Raw genomic sequence first — 12,670 nt, forward strand, 5'->3', positions numbered from 1 at the left:
TGTAAGCTGCTCCGGTGAAGTTCGACCGGATCAGGTCGGGACGGCCTGATAACTGGACTATTATCTATTTGCCTGAAAGCTAAGGTTGGACTGTCTATGTTTTGCCTGAAGCAAAGGTTGGACTTTGTTTTGCTGTCATAAGAATAAACGCAGGTGAAGCCTTCTTTTGGACTGTATCCATTGGTTTCCGCCTTTGACTGCCGCCGACCCGCACGCTACCGACCTATTTCCCCACAAGGGTTAGATGAGATTTCCAAATCACTGCATTCTTTCTTTTCTTTACATTTATTTACATTTTAGACAGCGTCCCAACTTTTTTGGAATTGGGATTGTAGATGCGTTGAACAAACTCCGAGGGCATGTGGTCGGAAAGTGTAGATTGGGTGGATATAAGTATGCCCGGACGAGCATCTAAGGACCAGATGGACCGTGTGCTCTTGGTCTACCATCAAACTTTCATATGTGCTATTAAAAACCTGTTACAGCTTGTCCTACAAAAGCCAAGCTGCCATGAGCTACATTGATTAAAGAAGTCAATACGCTATGGCTATTGGAATGTGGGGATGTGACGACAAAGAACTTGCTGCGTCCATAAAGGGTTATAAATGAATGGGTGTGACTATAACGTTGCAGTTTATCCAGCGTCTTACACAATCCATTTTATTTCCTCCTTCTGTCAGCCATGGCGTCTGCTGATCTGAGAGACGAGCTGCTCTGCTCCATCTGTTTATGTATTTTAAAGGATCCGATAATGCTGAGATGTGGACACAACTTCTGCCGGGTCTGTATTGATCGTATGCTGGATACACAGGAGGAGTCTGGAGTTTATTCCTGCCCTGAGTGCAGAGAAAAGTTTCAGGAGCGGCCGGCACTGATGAGGAACATAAGGCTTCATAATGTAGCAGAACGTTTCCTGTTTATGCAGCCAGATTCTGAAGAGGTCACCGGGATCTTCTGCACTTACTGTGTGGACTCTCCTGTACCGGCTGCTAAATCCTGTCTGCTGTGTGAAGCTTCTCTGTGTAGTAATCATCTGAGAGTTCATAGTAAGTCAGCAGAACACGTCTTATGTGAGCCCAGAGCCAACCTGGAGAACAGGAAATGTTCTGTCCATAAGAAGATCCTAGAATATTTCTGCACTGAGGACTCCGCGGGTATCTGTGTGACCTGCAGTTTGGTCGGAGAACATCGGGGTCATCAGGTGGAGATGCTGGATGAGGCCTCTGAGAAGAAAAAGAAGAAACTGAGAAATGTTCTTCAAAAATTGACCACAAGGAGCAGAGAAACTCAGAAAATAGTCCAGAATCTGGAAGCACGTAAGAAAAAAGCTCAAGAAAATGCAGTTGAAAAATCTGAGAGAGTCACTGCCCTGTGTAGAGACATCAGGAGACGGCTGGACGACCTGGAGAAGAGGGTCCTGAGCGAGATCTCCAGGCAGGAGAAGGAAGAGTCACTCTTAACCTCTACTCTGATCCAGAAGCTGGAAATACAGAAGGACGAGCTGTCCAGGAAGATGAGACACATGGAGGAGCTGTGTAACATGACTGATTCACTGACTGTCTTACAGGAACCAGACACCGGGGACTTGTGTGATCCCGAGGAGGAGGAAGGTGATGGGGACACGGGGGGACACGATGAACTGCTCCAAGATGTAGATGGTCTGGATGTGGCTGTGATCTCAGACACGTTACACACATTATGGGATATCATAAGAGGTATAAGGAGGGGGATCTATGTGGAGGGTCCTGCAGACATATTATTGGATGTAAGCACGGCTGCTAATAATATCTATATAGTAAATGACCTGAAAACTGCAGCTTATTCACAACAGAATCAGAATCGTCCAGAAACAGAAGAGAGATTCCAGGAGTATCAGGTGATGAGCAGTAGCAGATTCTCCGCAGGACGACATTACTGGGATGTGGAGATCAGTAGGTCTGGGAATTGGATGGTGGGGATGTGTTACCCCAGTATAGACAGGAGGGGGATCCAGTCATACATTGGATATAATAACAAGTCCTGGAGTTACTTTAGGTATAATAATCAGTACTCAGTGATACATGACAGTAAAGAGATCCGGTTACCGGACAATATCACGAGTGATAGAGTCAGGATCTGTCTGGATTATGAGGCCGGGCGGCTGTCCTTTTTTGAGCTGTGTCACCCCATCAGACACTTACACACCTTCACGGCCACCTTCACCGAGCCTCTTCATGCTGCTTTATGTATATTTAGGAGAAAGGTTGAAGGATGCCATGTAGGTAACTGGTTGAGGATTAAAAGTTAATTAATAACACCTTATAAGGATGGCTCAATTGACCTTCGAGAGGGTAAAAAAAACCCCATTTCCTAACCCAATCAGACCACCTTAATATTTACCAAAATCTTTTATACATTTATGTATCTCTTCATGTTCTTTTCCTTCAAGAATGTATCTAGGCTGATTGCTGCTTTCTGCCTCTGTGATCCTAGCAGTTGATTGTGAAGCCTCCTGCTACCACAACTTTGGTTATGGCATGTCTGTCTGACTTCCCTCAACATTAAAAACCTGCGTTACTACATTCTCGTAGCATTTAGTACCTTGCTCAGGGGTTCCGTCCCAAGACTCCGTCTGGATAGCTGTAAGCAACATCCAAGCAGAACCCTGAACGTCTCTATAGGCTGTTATTAGTAAGTAAGCTGTAAGCTTTGGGCACCGCGTTAACATTTTGGCCAGGAATAATAGTGTGGTTGACCTGACTATTCTGTCGAGCCAAAATGCTTCAACCGGGCAAAGACTCTAATTTAGTAGTAGCAGTCTATGGAGCCATTCAGGCTTTTGTATAGATGCCATTTTTAGCCATCTGGATGGAACCCTGAGATGAAACCCCCACATAGGGGCGAAGACACCATGTGAATGTGACCTTAGAGAAGCCAGACTCACGGTGATCAGCTGTTTGCTTCAGTGACTTTGACTCTGAAAGCTTGAAAATGTGTTTTTTCGAGACTGGCAACTAGCTTGAAGGACGGTTTACATGAATCGATTATTGTCATCAGTGTGAGGGTGGTTTCACATCTGCACCCAGGGTTCTGATTTCCTGCTCTATTCAAGGAGCAGGAAAGGTGAATTCCTTGGCCGATTGGATTTGTCTTATGACGGAACGAACTGCGCAGAATGGACCTCAGCTGCCTGGCCTTCTGCCAGAGGAAAAAGCTCTACATCCAGCACATTTTCTTCTGGTATTTTGTGCCGAATCGGCGACGGAATCTTCGACCGGAGGTTCCAACGCAGATGGGAAACCACCCTTAGGGCTTATTCAGACGTCTGTATATCGGCCTGGTTTTCACGCCCGGCTGACATATGCTGTCCCTCTCTGCAGGGGGAGGAGGTGGGACAGACCGGGAGCAGTGCAACGAGCTACCGCCATCTCTCTGCCCCTCGCCATTGTTTACAATGAGAAGGGCGCCCCCCTCCCACCTTGCTCCCTGCCATTGCAAATAGTGGCGAGGGGCAGAGAGGGACAGCGTACATAGGCCGGGCGTGAAAACCCGGCCGATATACGGACGTCTGAATAAGCCTTTACTATAACATTCATAGACGTTTGTATTATTATTTGCTATTATGCTATTATACTTAATACTGCTGACAGACCTCACTATTTTTGCTGTATGTAGTTACTACTTTGACTCTGCATGTTATTGACTCCCTACTCCAGGATGTTTACGCATCAGTATCTGAATAACAGGTGGCAGACACTAAACTACTTTTCGAAATTTCATATAAGTTTCATTGAAGCCTCTTTCAATAAACACTCAATGCCTGCAGATTTATGCAGCTCTCATTGAGTTCTTTATGCATTTAGCGCCCATAGTGATTACTAAGACTGAAAAGCTATAAACTCCTATACAGATATATTGTGAAATTAATGCAAACAGAATTTGGGGCCTAATAATTGAATAATGGTGAATTTTAATAAAGGTATGATACATTTGGTGGAGCTCTGTGTGTGTGCAGGTGGGGGTGGGGAGACTTATTATATCTTTGATACCCTTTGTGATAAAAACAGAGGTGTAGTAGTGGGGGGAGGTATACTTCCCCTATGTATCTGCTCCATGTAGAGCAACAGGCTGATTAGGTATTAGTGTATCTTGACGCCACCGGAAGCTAGGGGTTTGCCAGGAGGAGCGCCCCTGTCACACCCCTAGCTCCCAATTGGCGGAATTCTCAAGGGTGGTAGCAGCAGAGTCGGCATGAATATCTGCCGGGCGGTTTAGCATGAGGGTTACTTGTCCTGTTAGGTTTACATGTTATGTAAGCCTAATAGGAAAATAATCCCTCACCCTTACCCTCAAGGCCTATCCAAATTAAATGCAACATTATATGTAGACGCTGCAGCTAATGCCTCTCCAGCTGCGTGCTGCTGATGCCACTTGCTGCAGCTCCCTCCCTTTCCCACCGCGGCTGCCTGTCCTAGTGGTGCTGCCGCTCCTTCCAGTTCCCTCCGTGTCCTCACACCACCGCTGCTGGCTGTCGTACTTCCTCTGGCGCTCCCTCCAGCACCTGCTGGCAGCAGCTGTGGTCCTGCCGGTTGCGCTCCGGGTCCCGGTGCCACTCCCTGTCCGGTGCTGCCATTGTTGCTCCGTGTGCTGCTGCTGGCGCCGCTCCCTGTCCGGTGCTGCCAGCGGCGCTCAGTGTGCTGGTGTCTCCCTGTCCTTGTGGCGCCGGCACTGCATGTCTTTTTGCCTAGGCCACTCTTCTTGGCCCGCCAACGCTCCCTCTGCTGCGGACCCAGCCTGTTCTGATGCCGCTGACGCTGGCTCTGCTCAGCCCACACACGCCCCCAGCCAATCACAAGCTGGGGGCATTACTCAATGTCAAACTCCTCTATTATGTTGCCACCCCTAACTTCCGGTGGCAACATAATACAAGAATACTGGCTGATTAATCATGTAAGCGAGTAGATAGATATTCAATGACATAGCCCATTTTTTCCCCCATTTTCAGTTTTTCCTCCCCCTTTTTAAAAAATCGTAACTCCTTCATTTATCTATCGACATAAATAACTGTATGAGGGTTGTATTTTACCAGGCGAGTTGTATTTTTCAATGGTACCATTTATTGTACCATAAAATGTACTGAAAAACTTTGTAAAAGTTCTAAGTGGAGTAAAATGAAAAATAAAACAACGAAATTTTGCCATCTTTCAGTGCGTCTTGTTACTACGGCGCACAAACTGCAACAAAAATGACCAGATAACTTTATTCTATGGGTCGGTGCGATTACTACAATAACAAACTTCTTTAGTGTCTTTTTGCTGCACTACTTTTTTTTTTCAAAGATATTTAATTTTTTACAATTATTTTCTGGGCTCCACTTACAATTTTGTAGACCGTGTGAAACCACCCTGAGGCTTCATTCACACGGGGCACATTCGCACGATTTTCTCATGTTGCGACAATACTACAAATCACATATATGTGAAGCCCATACTTTCCTAAGGGTTCCTTCACATTTGCAATGTTTTGTAGCATTCGACATTGCGAGACAAAAACCTCGTGGGTTTCGCGATATGCACTCGACTTGTTTCCTTATGGAGCCTTCCTCTCTGTTGCATCGCATAAAAACACGGTTTTCGTGCAGTGCGATGCAACTTTTACAGTAAAAAATCCTTCTGCCAAAGCCCTAAAATAAGCCCTGGCTGCAGAATAAAAAACAAAAAAACCCACATACATTACCTAAGAAGCGCTGTCAGCTCTGCCGTATCTTCTCCCCGATCCTAGCACCAGTCTTCAGCATCTCTTCTGGTGAGGCATTTGAAAATCCCTGTCTCCAGGGAACGCTGCCTGTGATTGGGTAAGTGCCGGGGCTCAGCCAATCAGAGCCAGTGTTCGATGAACCAATCACAGCCATTCATTTTCCAATCCCCAGCCTGAAGACCAGTGCCGGAGATGGGGAGAAGAAGCAGCGGAGCCGGACAGCACTTCTGAGGTGATGTATTATTATTTTTTGTTATTTTCCTGCAGCTAGGGCTTATTTTCAGGGTAGGGCTTATATTTCAAGCAACCCTCACCACCGAAAAACCTTGCAAGTGGTGCTACAAAGTTGCGCAACTTAGCAGCACCACTTGTGACTTTGTAGCGCCACGGCATTGCGGTATTGCCGGGAGAAAACGCAGCAATACCGCATGTATCACCGATGCGACTGTCCAGGAAGATGAGACACATGGAGGATCTGTGTAACATGACTGATCCACTGACTGTCTTACAGGAACCAGGCTAGTAAAAGCCGTTCAGGATGGCAATGTATATATCTATCCTCAGGACTGCTGACATCTCCGGCTAGTTTCACATTTGCCGTGAGAAAATCACAGCAAAGTCTCGTCTTTGTCCCCGTGTTTTTTATGCGTTACTGATGGTTTTTTTGGAATAATCTCACATTGCGTCGCTGCCGCCCGTGAGAAAAGCGTGATTTTTTTAATTGTGAAAATCAATTGGACTTTCTCATGATAAAACTGCTTCGCATTGCAGCTCATGCTTGTTGCGTTGCGATAAAACGCTCCATAGGGATACATGGGAGATAAAAGAATTCACACGGCAGAAAGATAGAGCGTGCTACGATAATGTATCCCCTCAACAGCGCAGCTTTCATGTTACCTCAACATTATAATATATAACAACCAATCACAGCGCAGCTTTCATGTTACCTCAGCAGTATAATATATAACAACCAATCACAGTGCAGCTTTCATGTTACCTCAACATTATATTATATAACAACCAATCACAGCGCAGCTTTCATGTTACCTCAGCAGTATAATATATAACAACCAATCACAGCGCAGCTTTCATGTTACCTCAGCGGTATAATATATAACAACCAATCACAGCACAGCTTTCATGTTACCTCAGCGGTATAATATATAACAACCAATCACAGCGCAGCTTTCATGTTACCTCAGCAGTATAATATATAACAACCAATCACAGCGCAGCTTTCATGTTACCTCAGCAGTATAATATATAACAACCAATCACAGCGCAGCTTTCATGTTACCTCCGTATAATATATAACAACCAATCACAGCGCAGCTTTCATGTTACCTCAGCAGTATAATATATAACAACCAATCACAGCGCAGCTTTCATGTTACCTCAGCAGTATAATATATATCAACCAATCACAGCGCAGCTTTCATGTTACCTCAGCAGTATAATATATAACAACCAATCACAGCCCAGCTTTCATGTTATGTCAGTAATATTAGTGACCCTACAAACCCCCAGTAGTAATAGTGACCCTCAATAGTAATAGCGTCCCCCCCAGTAGTCCTCAGTAGTTATTGTGACCCCCAGTAGTAAAAGTGACCCTCAGTAGTAATAGTGTCCCCCTCAGTCGCCTTCAGTAATAATAGTGACCCAAAACTAGCCCCCAGTAGTAATAGTGGCCCTCAGTAGTAATAGTGAACCCCCAGTAGCCCTCAGTAATAATAGTGTCCCAACTGTCACCCCCAGAAGTAATAGTGACACCCATAGTGACCCTCAATAGTAATAGTGTCCCCCACAGTAGCCCTCAGTAGTAATAGTGGCACCCACAATGGGCCTCAGTAATAATAGTGACCCAACAGTAGCCCCCAGTAGTAATAGTGGCCCTCAGTAGTAATAGTGAACCCCCAGTAGCCCTCAGTAGTAATAGTGACCCCACAGTGGCCTTCAGTAATAACAGTGTCCCAACTGTCACCCCCAGTAGTAATAGTGATACCCACAGTGACCCTCAGTAGTAACAGTGACCCCCACAGTACTAGCAAAGCCCCCATGAAACTGATCTACTTACCCTCTTCCTGGTCTTCAGAAAGCCTCTACTACTCCTCCTCTCTGCACTGCTGCGGTAGGAAGTGTGTGTGCCCAGCGGAAGCTCTTTCTCCCTTCTCCTCTCCTCTTGTGGAACTAGAGGAGAGGTCAGGGAAGGGGGAGGAAGATCCCGGATGCACACACTGCCATCAGCGCAGGGGACCAGTCGCCATTGTGAACCCTGAGGTCCACCAGTGGGTGAATGTTCAGATGGATCCTTGAGTCTAGGCTAGGATTTTCCAACCTGTGGTAACACCACCACTTAGGTCGCAGGATGTCAGTGCTGTATTTTTGAAGAGCCATATTTTGCAGACCACTGATAGAGGTCATATTTGGTTGGAGAGCACTTCTATAGATATTACTAATGTCATAAGCTGGGAGTTGTATTTGTTTTACAGGGAAGATCAGTGTCCCACCTAGGGTAATTATGTCCAGTGATTGGATAAATGGCTGTGGAACTACTGTATAATGTCTTTAATCAATGCCTAATCTCTAGATGGTTGCATGGGTTCCAAGGATACATTTTAGATGACCAGGTTGCAAGAAGGGAATCAGCATAGTATATGTACAGTGTCCCGGAACCAGAGTCCCTGTTACACCCCAGTGCAAAGTTGTCGTGACTTTGCATAAGGCATATTTTTCACATGCATAATAATATATTGTTTGTACCTTCGATTGCCCTGTTTTATATTTGCAAAACTTTGCATAAACTCAGACTATGCAGAATATAAGAGTTAAGTTGTACAGATGAGATGTAATGTTGGTTATAAGACACGTCCTTCAGCAAATTTTGCAGAGTTGCATCAGTGTTTGACAAAAACAAATAGTATCAGTTTTGCAGGGCAATCCCCGGGAATGTGAGAGGAGCCAGACAGTCAGAGTTCAGTTTTTGGGATGTAGAGTGAGAGAGGAGTGCAGCCTGTCAACTCAATGAAAAACCATTAGAAAGAGTCCCTGGAGTCTTCACCCACCCTGCCATTTGTGTAATGCTGATTTTTGTGCCAGTCCATACTGTCAAGGGAATTACTGTGTCATGAGCTCTGAGGAAAAGGGACAGAGCTGAAGCTATAGACAGAGAGGATAAGTTGTACAAGGACCCTCTGCGTACGATGTGTTTGCTAACCTCCAGTGGAAACCATGCTAGTCAGCTACCACACTGATGAATCGTCCCCGCATGCATCCTTCCAGGTACTGCGTGACGGAACTGAATTGTAACAAGTAGATATTGCGATGCAAATTTGAGTGGAGCCCCACAGCAGAGGGTAATCTAAATTGGACTGTGCATGTTGAGAACTGAATCAATAACTCTATTGATATAGCTAGCCTGCTATATTAACCCCCAGTGCCTTACAAATATAAGATACTGGGCTGTGACAGAAAGTCCCAAGGATAGGCTATCACCTGGCCAGCAATGTTATATATATATATATATATATATATATATATATATATATATATATATATATATATATATATATATATATATATATGCACACACATACATACACACTAGGTATTAGTATTATTTATAGCACCAGGGTTTCTGGTGGCGCAATGCACCACTTATATTATAGTATAGTGAATGACATCATCACATATAACTCACTGAAGGACCAGTGCTGACAGTTGGAGTTGGTCACAATATTTAAGGACCTGTGATGACATTACCGTCATGCGATCAGGGGATTCAGCCGCTTGCTAAGGTGAAATTGTGGCTTTATTTTATTTGGCCGTTGTGGAATTGGATCCAGAGCCAGGATCCTTTACATGGGCATGTGTTTACCAATTCAGTGCATTGCAGTGCTAGGCTAGTGCTGCTAACTACATACAAAATTTGTAGACCTAGAATAGGTCATGTCACTAAGTGGTTAACTCCTTAGTGACCACCCCATTGCCTTTTTACGTACTAGCTTGCTGGGCTTTAATCCCCAGGGACGTAAAAACATGCTCCCTGCGGGGATTAAAACCCTGCAAGCTCTGGACATGACAGCTACATGCTGCTGGTTACCAGACGTCGCAGGCAACCTGGAGCTGTCATCCCCCCCCTCCCTCCAGGGACATGATCGCTGGCATTTACCGAATGCCAGCGATCATATGAAAGTCAATTAAAAGTTAAAAGATTCAGCTGCCCTGATGGATCGGATCTATCAGGGCAGCTGAAAGTACTCACCCCGTCTTCCGCGATGTCCTGCGGCGTTCTTGCCTCCCAGTCCCGACAGCGCTTTCTGCGTATGCATAGAAGAATGCGCGGCCCGGGAAGTTCAAAAATCTCTCTGGCTCTTGGTTAACATGTGTAGCCCAGAGCAAAAAGACGTCACCGGAAGCCGCTGTATGTGGTTCCAGGTCATATGATCGCTGCTATCCAATGGTAAAGAAAGAGTTTGGATCATATCCGTTAGAGGAGATTAAATTACGTACCTAAGGCCACCGCATTTATCCGCAGACCTCACCACGGCTTTTGTGCACATGCTTGCTGCCAGAATAGCAGACGCATGTGCAAAAGCCGCAGATTGCCAAGGTAATTTAAAGTCTCCCTGCTCCTAGCTACCAAACGTAGCCAGCCAAGAGCCTGGAGATTTGACCAGGGGGGTCTGTGGTATGCGGTCCCTGGTCACGTGATCACCGTTTTCTAATAAAAAGCGGCCATCATGTAAAAGTAAAATAAAGTTAAAGGGGTTGTCCCGCAGCCAAAATGAAAATTTTTTCACAGCTCAGTCCCCCATGTTCAGCAAACATCACAAACTAACCATGTAAATCGTTTGTATAGAGCGTTTCTGCTCACCAGAAGCAGTTTTATGAAGTTATAAAATTCTTCTTCCAAGATGGCTGCCGTCATTTCCCAAGGTGCACCGCTGGTCTTCTCCCATGGTGCACCATGGATGTTCTTCTCCAGTCTGAGCTCCACTGCCGATTACAGCCACCTCATTGGCTGATCGGCACCACGTGACGGGGGCGGAGCTACGCGATGCCGCTGAGAAGGGGGAGGAGCCAGGACGCAGCTCGTGAGCCCGGACCATCTAGGAGAAGAATCCTCTGTGCGCAAGTGCGACTGTTCCTGCGACCTGAGAAGAAGTTTGGTCGTCGCCATGGAGACGGGGACACCAACACTGGGAGGGGGTAAGTATATAACTTCTGTATGGCCAATATTTAATGCACAATGTATATTACAAAGTGCATTAATATGGCCATACAAAAGTGTATAGACCCACTTGCTGTTGCGGGACAACCCCTTTAATGTTTCACCTACTATCACGGATCCCAACTGCAAGGGGAGGAGAAATTACTTACTTAAGGCCTCTGGTTATAAATAAATCTTGGTATTTGTATAGCTCCAACTTATTCCGCAGCGCTTTCAGGTAATTATTACATATTACCCCCCACCAAGTTGGAGAGGTGATGTCCCTCGATGGGATCTTTATGGACCTTTCCCCAACTTCGGCGCATGCGCCCATCGGTATAGTGGTGGACCCCAGTGCAAAGGCTGGGGAGGGCCCGGGAAAATTAAAGTCTGCTTGATACGATAGGTAGCTGAGAGCCTGAACCAATCACCGGGGGCCGCAGTGAGCGGTCCACAGTCAGGTGATCGCCGTTATCCAATGGATAATGGCGATTACGTAAAAGTTAAAACACAATTGAGGTTTAATGCTCCTTTCTTTTTGAACCCCGTTGTGCATACGGACAAAATATTAGGGCTACAATGTGTATGTTTCTGAACATGGGATAAACGGGGGTATCTATTTTGGGGTGAAAGTCTTCAATTACTTGTGTTTTACAAAAAAACGGTTTTTAAAATGACACGATTGCCAAAAAAATGAAAATTGTAATTTTTCCTTCTGCTTTGCTTAGATTCATTCAAAAACTGTGGGGTAAAAATACACAGAACACCCCTAGATGAATGCGTTAGGGGGTCAAGTTTTTAAAATGGGGCCATTTGTGGAGTTCTCCATGGTTTTGGCCGCTTCAGGGGTCTACATGTGGGCAATGGGGCCTAAATCACCTTCAAGCAAAGTGTCTGTTCTGAAAGCCACCGGCTGCTCCTTTCAGTTTGGGCCCCCGTTGTGCATACAGACATAAAATTAGGGCCACAATGGGTATGTCTCTGAACACGAGAGAAACAGGGGGATCCATTTTGGGGTGTAAATCCTCATTTTCATGTGCACTAAAAAAAAAATACTGTCTTTTAAACAACATATTTGTAAAAATATGAAATTTTATTATTTCTCCTGCCCCCTCAGTGAATACATTACGGAGTGCATTTTTTAAACTGGGGTCATTTGTGGGGGTATCTATCATTCTGACACCCATGAGCCTTTGCCATTTTGGTTTGGTGCAGGAAAACATAATGTTCCTCAAAATGTTATCAATGTTAAATTTGTATGGCTCCTAAATGGTTAAAAAAAACTGAAGTTTTTCAAATATGCATCCAGAATAAAGTAAACAGATGGAAATATATATCTTATCAAAATGTGTCCAGTATGTTTGCACATATTTGAGATATTACAGTGAAAAATGTGAAAAAATGACAGTTTTTTCAATATGTACCCAATTTTGCCGGTTTTAATAAATATGCACAAATTCTATTGGTGTATTTTTACCCCCCCCCCCCCCCTAAATGAAGTACAACATGTGGAGAAAAAACATGTCAGAATCACTTGGATCTGCAAAACCTTTACAGAGTTATTCTATGTTAAAGTGACATTTCTAAATTTGGCTCCGTCACTAAGGTGCAAACAGGCTTGGTCACTAAGGGGTTAAAGGAAGGGGGGAAAAAAGCGGAGCCTTCTTTCCGATCCCAGACAACCCTTTAAGGCCTGTTACATTATCATACTGAGAGCAGGCGCTG

At 45.0% G+C, this 12,670-nt stretch overlaps 1 protein-coding gene across 1 annotated transcript; it reads left to right on the forward strand.

Moving 5' to 3' along the window:
* The first annotated feature begins 530 nt into the window (after positions 1-530).
* Positions 531-3,972, forward strand: LOC136611025 (E3 ubiquitin/ISG15 ligase TRIM25-like). The gene has a single exon (XM_066590269.1). The coding sequence runs from the start codon at positions 683-685 to the stop codon at positions 2,285-2,287; it is 1,605 nt and encodes a 534-aa protein (XP_066446366.1). The 5' UTR covers positions 531-682; the 3' UTR covers positions 2,288-3,972.
* Positions 3,973-12,670: the final 8,698 nt, after the last annotated feature.

This window comes from Eleutherodactylus coqui, chromosome 2 (assembly GCF_035609145.1).
Source record: "Eleutherodactylus coqui strain aEleCoq1 chromosome 2, aEleCoq1.hap1, whole genome shotgun sequence".
NCBI lineage: Eukaryota > Metazoa > Chordata > Amphibia > Anura > Eleutherodactylidae > Eleutherodactylus > Eleutherodactylus coqui.

Bases quoted from the DNA above. Each gene is read 5' to 3' on its own strand.
- LOC136611025 (XM_066590269.1), top strand. From the start codon at position 683: ATGGCGTCTGCTGATCTGAGAGACGAGCTGCTCTGCTCCATCTGTTTA.